The sequence below is a fragment of the Fopius arisanus genome, unplaced genomic scaffold, assembly GCF_000806365.1.
Source record: "Fopius arisanus strain USDA-PBARC FA_bdor unplaced genomic scaffold, ASM80636v1 scaffold00030, whole genome shotgun sequence".
Taxonomy (NCBI): Eukaryota; Metazoa; Arthropoda; class Insecta; order Hymenoptera; family Braconidae; genus Fopius; species Fopius arisanus.
The window spans coordinates 111,005-133,023 of record NW_011887769.1 but is presented as its reverse complement, the minus strand read 5'-3'; the positions used below and the strand labels follow the sequence as shown (position 1 = coordinate 133,023).

The window sequence follows — 22,019 nt, the reverse complement described above, 5'->3', positions numbered from 1 at the left end:
AATCTTTTTTTTTTGGGAGCTTGTTTAATTTCAACTAATCGATTGTTAACTCTTGGTCGAGTGAGATGAGGCGACTAGAGGGAAGAGACGTATCCATGACCCGAGTCAATAATAAAACATTTAGTGGGTAAGGAAGCGTGCCAACAGGAACGTCTGATTCATCGGGTTTATTTTACGTTCTCTTCAAAGCCATCGACTCTTCCTACTGCATTCTTCGTCTGACTCTTTTTTTATTCTGCTTTCTAACTCTTACGTTTGCCTCGTGTCAAATCACAGGTCGATGGCTACAATTTTTTATTTCGTTTTGCTTCGTAAGGCTTTTTTAGTGGGTTTTCTGATCAGGTACAATTATATTGAGAATTTCCATTAGGAGGGGACATTTTTTTTTCAAAGGTCAGAGAGCTTTTTGTGGAGTACAAAAGGCCTTTTCTCTTTGAGTACTTTTGTCTGATGGTAAAAATAGATGTAAAAGTTCATCTCTGGTTTTACATAGTCTTTTTTAGTAAATTGGAGTCGAGTTTTACAGGTTCTTGGGGATGATGTGCATTAGTTAAGGGAGGTGTAGTACTCACCTTGCCCTGCATGATGAGACGAATGGTGAGGGTGACCGAGGGGTCATCATTGAGCACTGGTTTATTATCCATACTGTCCATACCAGATCCAACTGTCTGTTTGATGTCTCGCGTTTGATTACGCTGGGATCCTCTGACACTTGGGGAAAAGGGAGCTGAGGAGGATAAGGACAGGGGTGAGGTGAGGCGTGTGATTTTGGCTGGGGGGGTCTCGGGGGACGTGCTTCTTAAACGATCCCAGGTAGGCTCTGTCTTCGCACTGCAAGCAAATTAAAGAAAAAAATTATTACTTGCGATCAATAAAACGATCACATCAATGAGGATTGATTAAGAGAAATGACCTTTTCATTCAACATAAGTGTCATTCTTATTTTTTTTTTCTCCTCTTTTGAAAATTCATAACAGCAATTCATAATTCATTAGTCGCTGAAACGGAATGTAAAGTGGTGCGAGAGAATGCAATCTTTTTGATATGCAACTGCTTCGTGGTTGAATAATTTATAGTTTCTGGTGAAGTGGGTCTTTTGAGTCGTAAAAGAACCGATAAATGGATTTGTTACGAAACGAGATACTTGGAGATGGGTTGTTTGTAGAGGTTGGGCAAAACGCTCGAGGACTTGACAATAATCGTTTATTTTCATTTTATCATGAATATCTAATTAGTTTTCACGGTTTCTAGTGTCAATCAAATTGTACTCTTAAAACAATATTTTTTAAATATTCATTTCTTATAAATTGAATTTTTATTCCATATTAAAATCAATGATTACTGCGATCAATAGACATTCAATGCTTCAGACAAATTAAGAATCAGAGAAAATTTTTTGGTACAGAAATTAATTTGAAAAAATCAAGATTGGCAGTGAGGAGAACTGGACTTGAATGGAAAAGTCTGGGGCTCAAGTTTGGGGTATCCTTAATCGTTTCGGGTCGCGTACGTCGCAATCCGACATTCCAGAATTTTTTTTTTACTGATAATGCTAATTGCGCGTTGCTGCATTCACCCAATCAATGAAGAGAAAGAGGGGAATGGCAAACTTCGGACACCCGGTTTTCCAGGAGAGCAGGAGGAAGTACCATGGAGGACAAGTTTGTAGAGGGGCGGACAAGTTCTGCCGGGTTTTGGTCCGTTACAACCAGCACTTCTCGCTTCTTTATACCGAATGCTCCCTCTCTCTCGGGTTACTCGCCTCTTGTCATAATGTTTTCTATTATTCTGGAGATAAAAGAGAGTTCTTGCTAGTTTATAGTGTAACCAGTTTTTCGTTTATTCAATCTTTTTTTTTTGGCAATGATTGACCTATTCGAGGGAGAGATACACAAAGCATAATCGTTAAAATGTGGAAATCATTCGGCTCCTATTTTTATTCTGTCGTAGACATCTGTTTGCAGGTATTTAACTCAATGATAAGGTTTACAGTCGGAAATTACACGATTTTTTTTTCACTGAAATAATCACAATTTCCACTTCCACGCCATTGAATCTCTGAATTCTCTTTCGATCAACAGAGCGGTAATAAAATGTTTAATCATTCGGAAAAACGTGAATATTGTAGTAAACAGTCGGTAATTGGCAGCAATAATTGTGAATGCAGGGATGAAAAAAAATAGAACCGAGTGGAGTACTGCATCATCCTCAAATGAAAAATAATCAATACGAACAAAAGAAACGGAGCCGACAACCCCCTGGCGATTACCATTCTTCCATACAGTAGAATTCAACACGGAAGAGATGAAAGGTGCAAATATTCGTTGAAATTCTTCCATAAGAAAGTTTCGGGATGAATGACCGAAAAGCTTGCTAGTATTCAATAAAAATAAAATGGAACGTTCGCACGATTTCCTTCCCTCCAATCATTCCTCGGAGAAATTATCTAAAACTTATGCGAGGCATGGGGTGAGGGGGGAGGGGAAGGGGAGGTGTTCAGAGTCGATAAAAATCGAGATAAAACCATTCCACGGTGACTATGACTGGGACGAGGGGGGGGTTATTGCATGCAGAAACGGGTTTTGCATTGCAACGGACACTTCGGAGTGAATTAACCACGCCGGCACATGGACGATGAAAAAATATCTTCAACTCACTGTTCACAGGATCACTATTTCCCTCCCCACAATTGCAATGAAAAATTGTCACTTGGACAAGTAAAAATAAATGGAGTTTTTTTGGAGAATAGTTAGAGTGGAGAGGGAGGAATTGTGGAGCGTGTAACGCCGGCGGCGTGGAAACGCTGCAATGGCGGTGTCTCGTTGTACCAATAATCGCAATACCAACTAACCCCAAATAAATCATATTAACAAGGCACTGGATAGAGACTATTGAATTATCACCATTTACCTAAATCCAGTGATGTGTGGTAGTTTGGAATGTCGAACGCCTCATTGGCACTCCCAAGGGATTCCTTTTTTTTTTGGTCCGATTTATTTACCCGAGCTTCACTGAATTTATTTGTCTCTCTCGGTGGGCTTCACCAATAACTACTGGGTGGTGGTACTTTGGTGCTGATGGGACCTGGGGAGAGGAGGGGAGTCGGGTGATTATTACTTTGAAAAAAAAAAAACGAAGTTTGTTGGGTTATAATATTCCAAGTGGCTGTCGGTGGCGCACTACACTAGCTGACGATACACGAGAAAAACTGCGAGCACTTTGATCAAGTGTAAGAGTGGTAAGAGTGTAACCGTAACGGCGCTACGTGCGTCTAGTCACTAGTGGCTGCTGTCCCGGACCCTTTCCTCCTTTACTCTCTTTCAAGGCTTATTTGGCTCATCTTCTCTCACTTTGACTAACACCCATTGGCTATTTCTCTCCTTCACCAACAGATGGAGATTGCAATGCGCGTGAGTATGCGCACATCAGTCGGCGGAGGTGGAGGGGAGTGGTATTTACGTGGTACGCCGATACCAGGGAGCGCTTTTCACTCTCATCTCATTGGCCACCTCAACCATTGGCCAACATTTCCCGCCACGACTCTAAATTACAACAATTTTTCATTTTCCACTACTTATCACTCCTTTTGAATAATTCGGTGAATATTTCGATTTCCTATAATACAAAACCTCTATATCTTATAGTGGAGAAATATGCAAGTCATAGATGTTTTGTTTATATTTTTTGTAGAGTTTTTATCACTTGGAAAATTTTAGAATTCTTGGAGAAATTGTAGGAGTTTTGTCAAGATGTAATTAAATTTTAAGGTTTTCGGATTTATTCTATTAGACTACAGACAAATATATCGGAAAATGAAATCAACTCTCCTCATTCAATTGGAAAATTTGAATGACTGTTGGAGTTAGGAGTTGGCTGGACTAATCAACATAATGTTATTAATTAAGTCCAGCTTATTGATGATTAATTGGAGTATCCAGGGAATGACATGAATGAATGACAATTGTGAATACTTAAATTAGCATGAAGCAGGTGGATAAAATGGTCTTGTTATCATGGTTAGTGGAAGATCAAGTGACGATGGCGATAGTAGATGGGGGGTCAGAATCAAACGAGTACTTGTGTATGGAGTGAACACTCACCTGGTGGCTTTATATTCAAAGGAAAACATTGAAAACTCAATTTGGCTCGTTTCAAAACTCATTTCACGCGGCAATTCAACTTCAACCATCGCCAATGTTTTACCTGTGTAAATGGCAAATGGGGAAATATTGTGAATTACCCTGAAAGGTTCGTCGCATTTATTTTTGATCTTTTTTTTTACCTTCGGGCGAACTTTTAGTCACATTGGGAGGGCGGAGAGCTCTCACATCTCCACTGGTCCAGCGAAAATTCAATTCCAAATCACTCTCCATTATTGATGACACGTGATTGATTTTCGTTAATTACCCCCGATAATTAATTAATCAGAGCAATGAGTGATTTAATTGCTATAAGTAGAGGATGCCATTGTTCGGTACAAGTATATCATTATTTTATTAGAAATATTATACAAGATCTGTGACATGTTTATTTAATGGAAAACGGTTACAAATACTTTTTGAAGCTTCCTAGTTTTTTCAGAGGGAATATTCCAGTGAAAAAAGTTTGAAATGAGGGGCTTTGGTCGTAGATATCGCTGACTTCACGATGACAAATCTCCAATCTACTATCTCCGTCTTTTCTGTGATATTTCCAAATAGACTAAAATCTCTAAACTCAATTTAACTTTTTTGTAATTATCGATTAATTTCAAAAACTAGTAGTTTTATCTCAAAATATTAACACTTTTTTTCGTACCTTTGTGATTGAATTTCTGGCAAAAAATCCTTGAGATATTATTTAATAATGAACTTTTCTCGCTTTCTTAGTTGTCTATTTAAATCAATCTAGAACATTCAGTTTCCGATTGATTTCTACCTGGTATTTGCCTCTCTTAAAAATAAAAAATTGATTTCTGAATGGATACGAAATGGAATGAAGTGTATATATATATATATTTCACAGAGCCCATTGGAAGATTCGAGCCCATCAATGTATCTCCACTCTCGAAATTGAAATATCTCCATCTCTCAGAAATGATTCGATGCCCATGAGGATCACGGGAGTACTCCTTTTGTAGGAGGAGGCATTGGTGGTGGATCGGTGATATGAGCCAAAATTATATGAAGCCTTGGGTGAGACTTCGCAAGAGAGTGGTGAGGGGTGGTAAGGGGGAGGTGAGGGGGATTACATAGGGGTTGTACGCATTACCGGAGGGTTTCCAGATCTCGGTACACACGAGTCGTTTTGGTGTCTGTAAAGGGGACCTCCACTATCACCCGAGATATGACGTAGGTGTAACTAACTGTTTGGAAATCGATAAGCCGGTAGGTGAGTACCAAGGATCGACAGACAAGCTCTTCATGCCTTTGCACCACGTCTTTTCATTGTATTTCACTGGATTATTAGGCTCTATCACTGACAGCCGCAATAGTATATTCATATTTTCAATCGACGCTTTGAATGCAATTCTCCATTTATTCAGTTACCCTTGATTGAGTATCGATTTTTTGAAAAGCCATTGGAACTATGCATTTGTCTCGGAAACCATTGATTCACGATTTATAATATATATTTTTATATATTAATAGTATATTAATCAATATTTTCCTTGAGAAAAGGAAAATAATTAGAAAATTAATTAATTAATTGTTGGGTTTCGGTCTTTACCAATGCATGAGTGCGATCATTATAAATGGATTAAAAGTACATTATTGTTGGAATAATAAACAATAGGCGGTTTATTGAACAGCGGTTGACCCTCAGTCTCTCATGAACCTCACGGAATTTAATTATCATTTTAGTTCAAGTGAAAAGCAATTATCGGAAATTCAGCTTTGGGTGCTGAGGGGGTTATGGTCAAGGGTGGCGGAGGTACCTGTATGCCTTGCCCTGAAATTCACCCATACACTGCGATAATGTTACTCCCAGAACTGCTAGTACAGTCGACAAACTGTTTAGAATATCTTGAGTGCTGAATACGTAGGTGTATATGAAATTGTGGATGGGGGGAGGGGGAGGGATAAATTCACATCGGAATACGCCCAGAGGGAAGTCAGAGGGTGGGTAGTCAATCGAAAGTTGTGAAAGCTGAATTTGCATGGTTCACTCCTGGGGACAAAACACCGTCCAATATCGGTCAGTACGCTGTTGTACAATTCTGTACACATTCACCTTTTTTTCCGCCTATCGCCTCAACTTCTGGGTATATTGATGCTTTTTAAGGGTCCGGCATAATATTTTTCTTCAATTTGCATTTCACTTGATGGAGAAAATTCAATTTGAGGATATTTTGTCATTTTTTTCATTTATGCTCAAAGAATAGTGGCTTTTAGGAGGTTTTCAACGATCGGAGACTGGTCATTAGTACGCTGAGAGAAATATTCAATAAAAATTACGTATATTTTCCGTAATTCTGGAGCGAAATGTGGTTGTCGGAAATTTTACGGAACTGTCACGTAATTTTTATTTAAAGTCACGGAATTTTTCCGCGGTGTTCCGTAATTTTTATCTGAATTATCGGTGAAAAATAACGATAGCGTCACTTAAATTTTTCGAATCAACTCCGTAATCGGTAAGTGAATTGAAAATTCCGTAATTTTTACTAAATATTTCTCTCCGTGTAAGTGCGCTCTGAAAAATGAAACTGAGTCCTGAAGAACTTGTTTTTGCAGTATGGACTGAAAAACTACGATTCTAACGTCACTTCGTTCGGCTTGGTCGCAGTTTTCTGGCCTTGTAATGAAAAAGTTGGTTTACCACTCGACCAAGAAATTATTATTTGACCCATGTGTCATAGTCCTCGTCTTCGGCTTGATTTATAGCTTTCCGAATTTTCCTCTTTCGCGGATTACACACGGGGAGCTCACTTCCAGCTTTGGCAACTTGGTCCACGGCCGAAATATCTAAGAGTTCACTTTTGAAATTGATGTTTATTAATGATTGAATTTCAATTAATTTTGACGATTATTTACTCCAATTCATTCGGCCGATTACTATTGGATTATATGACTTATTATTGAGAATATTTTACTCATTAAGATTATTGGTACAAAAATGAATTAGAGTGGAGAGAGCCGGAGTGTTAATATAAACATAAACAATGACTTCATAGGGAGAATGAACTGAGAGTTTTTTTGTTAATAGATGATCATATTATTTTGGTCTGTGCGACCGGTATTTAGTCTGCTCCAGCAGTCCGTAGAGTACAGACGTCACTTCCTAGTGTCATGTTAACAATAAAATAAAATAAAGTTCAATTCACTGCGTTTTTCTCATAATTTTTTCTTAACCCATTTCCATTAATTACTGTCTCCTGAAATTGTACTCAATTGCTAAATGATAAATGATTTAATATCCGAATTTGAACGCCTTTCATTTGCGATTCTCGAAAATTTCAGTGGATGAATCACTGACATTACAGCAACGAAATAGTATTTTTTACGCCTAGGACGGAAAAAGTGAATCTGACGAACGTGGCATTATAATCCGAACCGAAGGCGAGGATTATAACGCGCATGATGCTATTTTATGTAATTGTGGCTGAAATCACGTTTTACCGGCCACGATAACGTAAATATATTTTCTCTTCCTTAAATCTCGTTAAAAAAAATCATTCGAATATTAATTCAGTGATGAGAATCAATTGGAAAAATCTCCTAGTTTTTACCGCTATATTTTCAAATCGTTTGAATCGCATTTCCCTGGTCGATCTTTGAGATAAATATCAATAATTGAGCAATAATGGCATATTGAACGAGAATTGGTTAATTGAAGTCGAAAACAAATGAAAACCCCTTGCTCTTTTAATATAAGGTTGAAAAAAAAGTATATACAGATAATATAGAGGGAATAGAGAATAGAAGAGTCGTAGAGAGAAAAATAAATTTAGTTCAAGAGAAAAATCATTGATGATTCTTCACTTCCAAGATTTTTCCTTATTAATAAGAGCTGCTTATAACTTCAAACAAACGTCTGTTCCAGGAAAGATGTATTGGATTTTTTAATGAAAAATCCGTATTTATGCGGAGAATATTATTTTATATATTATAATATTGTATTTATTATATTTATCATACTAGCGTATACGGCGCGCAATGCGCGCCCAAGCTTACATGTATGGGGTATTATCATATAAAATCTTCATGTAAAATCTGCATATTAAAAGAATCTTAAGTATCTAAAAAAATTAGTCATAATTTAAGTTTTTTTCTTTAATTAAATTCAATTGATAAATATAACAATTTTCAATATATAAACAAATTATATATAAATTTTAAATTAATATATATATATATATTAATTATTTATATGAATATATTAATATGATATGCATAGCTTAGCTATACGCCAAAAAAAGCTGACAAAAAACGTTACATGCTTTTTTTTAAAAGGGATTAGATATTATTTTAAGGAAAAATGCAGTCAAGGAGATGAGGGATTTTTTCATAGCCGTACTTTTTGCGCAGTGCCGATGTCAATATTTATGACGTTATATTAGATTTGCAGTGAACCGGAAAAGTTTGTCATGAATGCTGAATTAGAATTGTAGAATCTGCCTTTGTCGCGTTAAAATGGTGTATGCGCGTGTTGCTATCTCTCGCGGCGGTGGCGGCGGCGACGGCGACGGCGGCGGTGGCGGGCGGTGGCAGACAGCGTGAAATTGAATCAGCCCCAGTGAGAAAGGAAGGGCGGGCAATTTCGAGCCTTCCCTTCGCCGACTCCGGAAGGAAAGGGCCCGTCGCACAACATTTTCTGCTAACGAGATGCACGATTAACGACACGATTGGAAAATGGGGTGAATATAGCCCCGCCATGAGGTCGACCGGGAGGGGTTTCCTTACGTTATCCCCAGGATTTTCTCACTTCAGACACGAGGGTAACGGACAAAAATTATTCGCAATTACCATCTGCATCGAGTTTTCAGGAAATAAATTATTTAGTGAAAAACATTGAATTACGTGGTCATCAAGCGCCTCGTAAACTCACTGTGAGGGTCCAATTAATATTTCGTTGATGTGAAAAATTTATTTATCATTTACATCAGCACGGAAAGCCTCGGAAACAGAGCGAGGTGAAGTTAAGTTTAGTAGCAACACTTGTGAAGTAAAAAATAACTGACGAGCGTGATTTTACCATCTCGTATTTTTCACCTCCGGGACTTTTACAGCGGTGGGTAAAAAAAAACTTTACGACGCTCATATTTTTTTCAATCTCTTTTTTTTTTTGTTCAATTTTAATACTCGAGATGAGTAACGAAAATGAAGGGGTTAAAAAAAGTGGAAAATGGAGAATACAGCCTCGTGTATCTGTGTACAGCTGATGCGAAGCGCTAGGGGCGTCATAAAAGTGGTTTCCATTCAGTGCACGGAGATTGCCAAAATGTTACGCTTTTCATCGAGAAATACACGCGTGTTTTTTGTAGCTAGAGGCATTATATGTGCAGTGACATTACCGTGTAGAGGAGGTAAAAATTGATGAAAGAAAAATCGGGAGAAATGTGACGAGGTATTTCCGCTCTAATTTTCTCTTTTGAGGATGGACATTCCGCAACTCGAATAGATATCAATTACTTGAAATAAAAATAGCATGGATTTAGAGTGTATTTCGCTCGAGTAGCGCTCAATCGTTGAATTCATAGTATTCTATATACTGAATCGAGACAGTAAATGGGCATTTTCTCATGAGCGATATTCCTCCCGAATGGCAAGATTCTTATCGATAATATCGATAACAAGTTAAACAGCAAATAAAACTCGGAGACAACTTTTTTCAAAGTGAAAAGGATATTTCAATGGTTTGGCGAAGGGGTGGGCTGAGAAAGTTGGTCCGCCTGCATCAGACACCGTATACAACCTGTGGAGTAATAAGCCAATTGTGGTAATAAACTTGACGTGGCTATCGAGCCGATACGATGATGCGTCTCTCAAAGGGACAATTGTTGTGATATCGTCGCATTGGAGGAGGCAACGGAAATAGACGGGTCTGGAATGAGCTTTGGGTAAACGCGCTTGACGGCCGTTTCGAGTTCAAAGGGACATTTCACCAGTCCACCACGCTATTGGCTACTACTCTACTCTCAGCATATAACTACAAGTTGCGACCCATCAAACTATTAACTTGGAATCGTCTTACTCCCATTTACCTCACTTTTTTACTACTTTCTACTATCTCTCTTCAAATAAAATCTGTATATTGTTCGCCTCTTCATCAACTCTACATATATATATATAGATGTGTCCATTACTCTCTTCAGATTTCCAACCCCATTTTTGCCCGTTTCCCTTATCCAAAAATATGAATATTCCCCTATATTCATCCTTCCGATTATATTGATTTCAATAAAAATTTAAATGTCTTATGATTATTTAGATATTATTAGATATTTGTGAATGAAAATGTCGGTTGATGTTATAAAAGATGAAATGATTGTAAAGCGAGCTGTGAAATAAAGAGTTTTTTAAAGTGCATTATAGCTTTTAGTCAGTGGGAGATTGATGAATTTAATAAAGTGAAATGAGCCATCCATTAGCATTATTTTTAATGCAGTAGAATGTGCAGGTACGAGTTATTTTGGTATAGAAGGGTGATAGGTGAGAGGAGTGACGTTAGTGGGCGGTTGAATGCAAGTGTAAATGGACAGGGGAAATGCCGACGTTTGAGGAAAATGGAAATCACGCGTCGGATTAGTCTGACGCATCTTTCCATCTAAGTAATTAATGTGACAGGGTGAAAGGAATTATAATGTATGTGATATACAGGTGTGACGGACTCGCGTCTCTTCAATTGCAATAAACTTTAATTATTTTGTCGATTTGAATACTTTTTTCGCTTCGCAAAAAATCAGTGAATATTCATATTAATGCTTGCATTTAATATTGAATCAATTATTCAACAGGAGATCAAATATTTCAACGATTTATTTGGTTCATCGCTCCCATCCTCCATCAACGATATTGAATTAATTAATTCAATGCGTACATAACGAAAAATGCAGTTATGCGAGGCCGCAAGCTTGTCAAACTCGGTGTAATCAGCGTTATCCATCCCAATGGACGTTACTCTGACACGCGTGTGCTCAGTACACCGAACTATTTCGCGGGAAAATGGTAATTAAAGTGGAGTTCATTCCCGTTGACGGGTGTACGGGGATTACGGTAATTAGCAACGGTCGTTATCGTTGTGTTTACGGGGGAGAACTGAGATTTTATACAGTGTCAAACTCGTCACAAACGGCTGGATACTCAACTACCTAAGCTTCTTCCCACATCCTACAGCTATTTTCCGACCTCTTGAAGTCTCTTTTCAACGCGAATATTCACCGTCTATATACTTGGGGTGAAATTCATGGGAATAGTTTTAATTGCAAATGTCACGAAACTCCTTCAAAGTTATTCGATATTCTACGGGGTTTCAAGAGAATTTAGGGGGAGATGTTTCTGGGCAAATTATTCAGTATTAGATTATTAGAGGTGAATCTATCATTTATTTGGCTGTGCAGTCAAGTTACTTTGATGAGAATCGTTCGTTTAAATTTATCCCAGCAGAAATAATTCAATTGTATGGATTAAAAAGTTTGTTAAATGAAACGAATTACTTGTTTCCGGATGAAAATGCTGCATTAGTTACTCGTCTGGATGAGGCGATAATTACGGGCTCTTTACCAAGAGCAGAATGTCGACGTCCGTCGGTTATCGGTTAATCGCAAATCTCTGCATTCCTTGATGAATATCAAATTACGAACAATCACAATGAGTTTTTAGCAGTCGTTAAGTTCAACGTCTACGGCCGAATCGCAGACGATTTAATTTTCTAACTCGACAAAACGAATTAACCCCCGCGTGGCATCGATGCGCACGAGCAACGTATAACCATTAGATCCGACGTGGGGCTTTAACTTTGATTAGTCAACTTTACAATCAAATCAGGCAAAATCCAGAGACTCGGAACGATTGAATTATCCCAAGTGTCGTGAATTAACCACCGCTTTTTTTTTCATAATCTTATGCGGGAGACCTTTCATAAAATATTCAATGTCATTCATTATTATCATTAATAATTGAAGAGTCACTCTGTTGTTAATTAGTGTAGTTATATATAAATATATATATTTTTCGTCGAAACTATATATCACATGTATGACCGATTTATGCCGAATATGAATGTGAATATTATTTATAATAAAATTGTGATTGAAAAAAACATTGTTCGTTCATGATTAATCATCATTTGGGACAATATCGTACACGATAATCTAGTATAGTAGCGCATGGACCCTCACGAAAACTGTCAAATTCCAGTACACGAAACACTTTTTCAAGGTTTCGGTTTTTGATGAATGGATTTACCCTTAGTAAATCAATCAAATCAAAACACAGTACGAAATCCTTCATTGCTGACGAATGATTTACAATCATTCTAAAATGCATCTCATCTTCATAAAAATGATAATTAAATTAAATGTCAATAACCGTATATAGCCGATGATTATGAACAGAAGATACTAACTAGATTATTTCTCTTTGTGTCGTTGTATTATTTTTCTCGTTTTTCAAAGTATTTTTTAAAGTTTACTATATACCATATAGGCTTTATGACTGGATGTAGAGTTGTTCTTCCCATGCACCTATTGTAAATTTTATGAGCCAACTATGGCGTCCTTTACTATATATACTATTTTAAACATTAATATGCTCTTTATAGTAACCGTTACTACAGCATGTAGTAATAATTTGATGTAAAACTGCAAATGAAATAACAGTTTATTAAATCAACAATTTACACTTAACTTTAATGAATATGTATTGGATACAAGCGCGTGGAAAAACAGGTTCAACACAATTCGTTAGGTATGATATCAATGGAATTCTTGTATCAGCGTGACTTTTAAGAGAGGAAAGTGACTTTACTGCAACGTTGAATATTTGATTAATACATGAAACAAACTTTGATCTCACATATATCAGTCGCCCCCATATATGATAATAAAATAATGGTAATTAAAGTGAGCTATTCCATATTTTCCGATTTTTTTTCCCTCAGAGAAATTGGATGAATCACGCGATTGGGTGGAAAAATCTACTACAACAGTGAGTAATTGCCACTTGTTGATTATTCCATCGAGAGAATGAAATGGAACTTGAAATTCGATATAGGAAGTATTTTGAAAAGCTCTGGACTTTGAAACGGTGATACGCGTATATGATTGTACAAAACAGCGACACACGATGTGCCTATGAGTATCACTATCGCACTGAGTTTTCAAGTGCTGCGAGCAGCCAGCCATGTTGGCACATGTACATTTTTCGTTCCGCCAATAAATGTACATATGTAACGTCTCCCCAAGACTCAATTCCCCTTTATCGGGCTTTTCTAACATATCCAGGAGTGCGTCCTCGAACTTGAGTTATTAAATTTTTCCCCCGTATCTCTCGTTCGGTACCTACGTGTCCTTTTTACCTCTATATCCGCGGAAAATGCTCGCAGAACGGATCTTAAAACGACGAAAAACGAATATTTCAGGTTCAAGTAGTTTCACGTGAAATATTCAACTATTCCTCATTTTTTATTAACCAGCGAGGGAGACTGTAAAGTGGAAAATACGCTCTTGAAGTGATACAAAAGTCCAGGGAGATAATACGAAATTTATGACAATTTTATGATTAAATCGAGTGAAGAGATACATAAATTCATTCTATCCTACACTGTTTCCGGAAATATGACGACAATGAGGAGAGATAAAGCTCGAAAAATTCCGAGTCTAGAAAATCAATAAGTCTCTGTGCTACATAATAACCTATCTAAAGCCCACAATTTCATCAATTGACAATCGATAATAATGTCTACTGACATTTTACATGTGTCTGACTGGATTCAGTCTCTATCCACTTGACGCCCATTCATCTCTAATCAAAACCGCTAATGAAATTTTAATAAAAATCTCCCTCAGACGATGGGGAGAAATTGACTTCCGCTCAGCGGAAATCAACCGTGCCCCCCTCTCCCTCGCCCTCGAACAGCATCGAAATGTCGTATCACCTCCGAACATCACTAAAAAAATCCTGAACAGAAGAGCTCAACTGAAAATGACAAATTTCTCTCAATTTCTCAATCAGACAGTCAAGGGAGATGGAAAAAAGTTTCTGCACCGAAGAAAATTAATTTTTAGATGTAAAAAACGGTTTTTACGTTTTTGAAAAATGTTGTTGAATTCACAAATTTCGTTTTTAATAATAAGCATTTTTTTTTGGTTATGGCTATGTCAAAAATTGCGAATTATTATTGAGGTGTACGATATAAAAAATGTTAAAAAGTTTAAAAATAGGAATTGTCAGCTGTTGGAGCTGTTGCTTGTATTATTTATTAATTATCAATACATAGCCGATTAGGGTTTTTACACTGATTTTTGCGGTAACATAGACCGACTCCTGATGACCAAGGAAAACCATGGAAAACTTTGGCCGACCCGGGGCCCATCAGCCAACCAGCGTCATCGGAATATAATATTTGTCGATGATTGTTGGTGTCTGGACTCACGTTCGACGGTTGCCCTAAGCCGGGATTCATCGTCCGTCCGAGTGATTTAACCAATTCGATTACCGTCATCGGTTTTCAGCTGTTGTTTGTATGTAACGCGACATCAGTTATCGAAATTTGCAATAACAATCAAATATGTTTTTTCAAAAAAATGTTAAAAAGTTTTAAAAACCGAAATTAAAAAGCACACAATTTTCATATCAGAGGAAAATTTTTCTTATGATCAACATATTGTCCTCATGTTGTTCAGAAGTTGCAAAACTATTATTTCTAATACTTCCAAATTATCAATGTTTTATCTCGAAATAGAAGAATTGAAATGTTCTGTAATTGAAATGGATGAATAAAATAAATCACAAAAAATGGTAAAAATGTTATTTTAGATTATTTCAACATATCTTTCAATTAATTTATCACTTTTTTATGGTATCAGAAATTTTTATGGTATCAAACAGGAAAGTTCCTCATGACCATCTATTGAACAATATTTTTTATCGTGAGAGAAACAAAATAAGTGAGAGTAGCAAATTAAGAATAATTTATTTATCGACTTGGAAAGTTGTTTTTATTTTATAAGAATAATTCTTAGTTTTTGCAGCTTCACATTAGTAAATTTGACATGACCCGTACAGCTAGCCATAATGTACTATTCTTTTAGAAGGGGAAAAGCGAAATTAGAGTAAATGTCAATGATAATTGCTAATGAATACTACCGTACGAATTGATGGAGAAATCGGTTAGTGAATCATGTGATCATCTCGAGGGTTCTCCAAGTCACGTGAGATTGACGGATACCTCTATCGATTACTGGGGTGTACGTCATAGGATCAAACGAGCATGTTCACCATTGACTATTCAATGAAAGAGACGAATGGACGCCAGTGAGTTCATCCACCAAAAACCCCAGAGAGATAGCGCAAGGGGAAAAGTTTATCACAGTATGCAAAAGTGAGAGATGGAGGCTCCACTCGAAAATGAAAAAATTTTCGCATCCCTTTGTCCCGTCGGTCGAATATCATTTGCCGCGGTGCAAAAATAAAACTCGTCGAGTTTTTAAAGCCCATGGACGCTCTAGCAGAATGAAGGAGGGGAATGAAGGGAGGCAGCGAGGAGCTCGTTCAAAAGCGATGGGAAAAATTGAATTCCATGAAACTCGACTATTCAAAGAAATTTCGCATCATCTCTTTGTCTTAGGCTTTTTCTCTCTCTCCTATATAACCAGGGGAAAAATGGAAGGTTGTGGAGAATTGCTCGACATTTTCTTCAAGTAAATTGAAATGCAATCGGGAACATTACAGACTCATTAATTGTTCTAAAGTGGTGAGAAGAAGTGGATTGAATAGATTCTGTGGGAATTTAATTATAAAACTTTTCCAATTGACAATTGCTTAATTAATTTTTTCATCCTCCTTTCTTGTATGTCAATTAGATTTATGGGGGTACACGGGGAATATGATGAGATTTTAATAGGGTCTTTCTTTAATTAATATTTTTTTTTTTCATCCCACGGAATTTTGATGTTTCTTAATGGTTCGACGTGACCGTGCACTTGGTAACGTATATCCCTGAGTCTCGAAAACCTTTTCCCTATTAAAAAAGAGCGCACACAGTGGTGAGGGCCCAAGCATCTCGAGTTGACGCGACGTGCACGAGTGGAAGCGACAAAGAGGGAAAAAAAAAATGATGAAAGCACCCTTGGCGCGGATGTATTTTTTTCCCCTCTGGGTTAAAAAATAGTATTTTTTTATTTGGACGAAGGATGGGTGTATCTTCGAGCCAAAATGTCTCGTGACTACTCTTGTCAGGGCCGCGCGCATCTCCGATGAATAGAGTCGCTTCGGTTGAATGGATGAGGCAACATACAGCCCTACACCCTTCAAATTTACCCCAATGTCTACTCACTCCCCCCCCAGTACAATGAGATAGCACGAGCATTCAGTTACAACGGCATCAGATTTATGGGAAACTCCATTTATGGTGAGTTTTTTATGAACCAGTGAAAAAACCATTCATCTAACGGTAAATTGAAATTGTTGTATTCCAGTTTTTATGATTATCAACGACATGACAGGTGACATATAAAGCTGCACTTTTATCTAAGGAAATGTGCAATTTTCCAGGAAGAGAGAAAAATTTATGAATCTTTGAGGTTCACTGGAAATTCCCATTCAGGACAATCCGAACTTGTGAGGTGAAGAAAATAGAAAATCTTCACAATTTCCATAAATATTCCACATGAGAATGACTTCGCTCTTAGACTTCGCTCAAAGAATTGAAAATTCAAGAATATTTTTACTCGAATTTTCATGTAATGTAAATGAAATTTCTCACAGTGAATGGATTTTCCGGCAAAAACTATGAATGTTAAACTAAAAATGTTAAAACCATAGACGTGATGAGTGACTTGTTAGATATTTGAGGCGTAGGAATTGAAAACTATAGTGAACTCATTTTGAAGAGTGTAGAGTTTTCGCAGATGGGAGAAGATTTAACGTCAAGGACTAAATGAGGCAATTAATATTTGCGGTAAATGGTGTCGACGGTGAGGATGGAAGGTGGTATTAGACTGGTGTGACGCACTTGGTTGCACGGCCCGGGGGCTTTCTGGCCTTGCACAGAGAATGAACGCAGTTTGTATCCCATCCAGGGCACGTTGACATGGAAAATTGAGGGGGTGAATTGGGTTGACTCTGCGTGGGCAGAGGATGGAAAAGGTACAAACTGCAAACACTGGATTTGTGAGAAACGTGAGCCAGTGGATGTAGACAGGGTTGTGTAGGGACTAGTTGCAATAAAGGCCCGCCACCCGAAATTCATGTGGACGTAATTGCAAGCTAGCCAAACGCACTGCACCGAGGTTTTATTCTCCACTATCGAGAGAGCTCGAACCATTCCCTTAATCCCGTTTAGTACCTCACCATATCGTGTTACGTGGAAAAACCTTTTCACGGTTTTACGGTGGATAATTGAATGGTTTTTTTTTTTTTTTATAGCGAGAGAACATTTTTAAAATGCTTCTCATGCTTTTTTTCAGACAACTCAGTTTTACGAGGGGGAAGAGGTAAGAGGAAAGAGAGAGACATATAGGGAGCTTTCCGAGAGAATCTCCCATCCCTCTCAAAGTTATGAAAAATTTGAGAAAAATGAGAAAATCAACCTGTTCCTTTATTTTCTCAAAAAAAATCCGACAATGATCGGTGGAAAAATAATAGAATAGCTCGTGTGACAATTGGAGTGGCCCGACGCGAGAATTCAATAATTTCGAATGGGTTCTTGACAGGTTCGCTTGGCGATTGTCGGTGATGGTGTTGTACCTATAATACTGGGGAGGCTCAATGGTGAGGTTATTTCAACGCTCTCTCGTACACTTCTATTGTCCTAATGCGTCAACGTACGCGCGTGTTATAGCGTATTATACATAGAGACCTCCAGAGGATCGCTCCCCAGTGTGTGTGTGTCTGGCACATACGAGATTAAACTACTAGAGGTATAAGCAATACACACGAGGAATGACAGACAAGGACTAACTCCGATAATTCATGCTTGTTTGTAGAATTTCAATTCACTTCTCTTCAGGATCCACCAACCCACCAACCCACCAACCTAACTTTTTATTCAATTCAATTAATTGTTTGGGAATTTCTCAAATTTCTTAATTTCCCCCTGAGCTCAAAACTATTGTATGGAATCTGCTCTCTTCCCCTTATTTTGTCGGCCAGCTAGTTTCCTCTCCGAGGGAACATGAACCGAGCAAACGGTTTATTAAACGTCAGAACATCCCCCACGAGACGAAAAGTCCTTTGCAATGGGCCCGTGTCTCTTTATAGCGACACGAGACACTCATCGTTAAAACGCAGAAAAGAGGGAATAAAATATCGTATTATCCCAACTTGCCATTGTCGTGAATTACAACTGTTCCGAAATGGAGACATCGAATTAAATCAGGAGAATATCAAATTTTTATTACAGCACATTCTTTACCTCTTCCTTTCTTTCTTTCGCCTGTCCCTTTTACAGCGTCAAAAATAATCCGTGCTAAGTGCAGTTTCAAGGAATTAGGTTGAAAGCCCCAGAGCTCACGAGCGCACACGACTCTACTTTATATCTAACAAAAGCATATCTCTCTCATTCTTCAGCCCCCTGAATTGAACATTTCTTTCGTCGTGATTAAAGTAGTAATTAATCTGAGTAAGCGTTAACAAAACGTTTACTCTTTATTATAGTTTTCTTCTTTTCTGCTTTTATCCGTGGGGAAGTTTAATTAGTGTTTAATCGGTTTATTAGTATTTACTTCTTGAGAAAAGATTTCTAGAAATTCTAGTTTTCGATATAAATCACGAAAATCGTTAACAATGCAATTGACACGTTCTTTAGACTTGAATGATTTCTTTGCTTCCGAGTGGAAGCTTTAATAATATAATCGAAGATTTTAAATAATTGGCATCATTCGGGAGCATATCTGGACGAAATTCCAGATCTATCAGTCCAATGTTTATCGAGATATAGCAATTTCTGAAAAATTGCTTTATTCGAATATATCTTAAAAATGACTTTTTTGTTCACTCAGTTTAAATGACAGATAAATAGTCAAAATGCTTGAATATTGTGAAATGAACAATTGGCCTCGGTTTGCGGATAATCAAAAGCAATCGCGCCGGTAAATTCGCTTCGTCTTCTATACTGGTGAAGTCAGTCGGAAATGAAACACGGTTACAAATCACAGAACTACAATTTCAGTGCTTTGATGGCTCGAGCCGGGGATCGATTCATAAATCCGCAAGGGTGGCACCCGATCAAGTGCCGGAGACCACCACTGGGATAAGAGACAACTTGGAAATTTATCGGAAGACTCTAGATATTCCCGAGGATTTCATATCGATTCGCGTTTGTCGCTGCAGCCATTCCTCGGCAATATGTGGAAAAAAAACGAATGAAACCAATTGAGAAAACTAATTCGGAAGGGATTTTACGTGGAGATTGGCGGGAGAAAGGGATGGCAAAATGATTTTTACGATGAGCGTGACAAGTGGCAGATGAACAATTCGGGAATTTCGCCTGAGGTCCTCGAGATTAGCTCGATAAACTCAAACTACTGGTTTTCACAGTCCCCTAGGGCCTGCCCTCCTTTTCCACTCCATTTTCTTCTCGTTTTCATTTTTATGACTGTCTAGTAATTCAAGACGTGTCATCCCTTGACTCGGGTTTAATTCACTTGAAAATGTTACTTGTCATTCTGGAGGGGGTAAGATTTCACGGGACTATTTGAAAAGCCAACAACTAGGTGAGTCCTTAGATATTCCACTGCCATCATTGTACACAAGTGGCTCAGCCAAACTTTGTCGTTTCGGTTTTCATTAGTACATCTGCACAAACTCAAAATTCTCGAGTCAAGTTTGCGTACAGGTATGCTACTTGTGCCGCAACAGCTTGCGGGCAGAGCGCATACATTCGTATCAAATTATCATCACGGTTATTAGGGCTACACAAAAAAAAGCCGTTCCTTACCTTTCTATGGCAACAAAAATGAATGAACATGAGACTCATTGACTCACTCACGAATAGAGATTTCAATTCTCATTAGGATCTATTTTTTCTGATGATTATTAATACATTTTTTTGAGAATATATAGATTTCTGGCAGGGCCCCGCCCAGGAAAAATAGTTGACCGTAACGATTTGAATTTGTGGCTTGAGCTGGTGGCATGTGACGCGGGTGGGCCCCACAATCGGATTGTTATGGCATGGATATACGTATGTGGTTCAAGCCTCTAGCAGTGGTACGAGAGATGGAATATGACGGTAACGGCCGGTGAATGCCAACTGAAATTGCCCGTTGGCTAATGGTGCGTGCATGGGCAATCTGACACATATCAATCAATGGGGATTAAATGCTCAGGGATAGGTAGATTTTATACGCCACGTGCTTTTAATGTCATCTGGACCATCGGTTTACGCTAAACGGGTTCCTGAAAGCCCTTCCTGTTACTCTAGTTATTCCTGCGCCCAGGTAGGAATTAACAATTCGATCAAGCAGGGATCCACCTTGGACTCGACTTGGACCATGATAAGTCAACCCTGTTTCTAGACTGGCGCTATAGCTTCAACCTGGATATTAGACATGTCGAAAGTAAAACGTTAGACCAAGCTTGGGACGTTCAGCTTGGTTTAAGGGTGGGGCCCAATATAAAGTCCTACCAGGAGATGCTCGGCAGTTTAGAGTCAACCAATGCTTTGTTTTCAATGCTTGGTAATTCCTACCCGAATATTACTACTTTCGCGCTGACTCCGCTAATGAAATTGCATTAAGAATAATGTCAAGACCTGCACCGAATTATTTTACTTGCTGAGAGTTCATTTTTTCTCAACGTAACCTTCCATAATCTTATTCATTACATTCTTCCGAGCTGACCTGAATTTTTTATTACAATTTATTGTTCATTATTAAAAATTTATCGGAATACCAGGCACTATAACTTTTCTATAACTATAACTTATAACTTTTCACTAAAATTTATTATTTTTTTATTAAATTTTAGTGAAAAATTACAAAAATTAGTGTATCGGGATGAAACTTTATGAAAGATTCAATCATGATGGAGCGGACAAACGCTATATTTCCATATCCCAATCCGATCGATAGTTTTCAATAAATCTCAGAAAAACAGGAAAAATAACAAAATACCAGCAAAACATCGTTAATATTAACTTGAGATTAATTTTGACTTTAACAAATGGTGCTTAGGAAAATAGTACTGTGTTGAGTTTAGTTGTCTATTTATTTTGTTTTATTATTTTTGTGTGTAATTCTATGGAGAATCTAGGGCCTAAGATCTAAGGGCCTAGGATCTAAGATATTTCGACCCGTGCGAACTTCATTTTTGTGTTTCTACTTTTATAATAAGGGATTGTGCCCCAAAGGAGGTAAGCAAGGCATTCTAATCCGCGTGTGTATTACCGACGTGAGGTGAAACCGAGGGTGGTAAACACGCGGGTTTGACTGTCCTGTTTCCGTTTCTTGGTGGACATTGTTCGTTCCGTTATTACTACACGGAAAAGTTCGATTTTTCTTCATAAATGCCGGGAGGAATGTGGGTTATGTCATCCCGAGGATCTTCAACAGCAACAGAAATCTGAGGAATAGAATAGGCCACTTTCTTCCCGTCATTTGAGGTGTAAAATCGAACTTTTCCTGTAGGTATGGCGGAATAGTATATTACGCACGCGTTTCATACAAAATTTTATGTCATCGCGCCCGGAATCCGCGATTTAACCGAGCGAAGCGAGGTTAGAGTCGCCTGATTACGGGCACCGATGGCATAAAACTATTATTATTTCATCCCGTAATTTCAATTATTATTTTTATAATGCGAATCGAGTGATCTCAAGATAATTTCGGGAGTAGGGTAGTATCTTTGAGAGCCAGCAACCTCCACGGTTGTTATACT

General features: G+C 37.9%; 1 protein-coding gene across 7 annotated transcripts in view; it reads right to left on the bottom strand.

The window, feature by feature from the left end:
* The window catches only part of mub (poly(rC)-binding protein mub), an 87,290-nt gene that overhangs the window by 16,165 nt on the left and 49,106 nt on the right, over nucleotides 1–22,019 (bottom strand). For 2 of the 7 annotated variants that reach the window (XM_011302937.1, XM_011302938.1), the window contains exons 1-2: nucleotides 2,911–3,251; nucleotides 573–831 (exon numbers count right to left, since the gene is read on the bottom strand). In XM_011302937.1, coding sequence (XP_011301239.1) covers nucleotides 573–653 — 81 coding nt within the window. In that variant the 5' untranslated portion in view covers nucleotides 654–831; nucleotides 2,911–3,251. Of the gene's footprint in view, nucleotides 1–572; nucleotides 832–2,657; nucleotides 2,809–2,910; nucleotides 3,257–22,019 lie in introns of those variants that run through there. The other 5 variants (XM_011302934.1, XM_011302935.1, XM_011302933.1 and 2 more) reach the window with 4 other exon arrangements.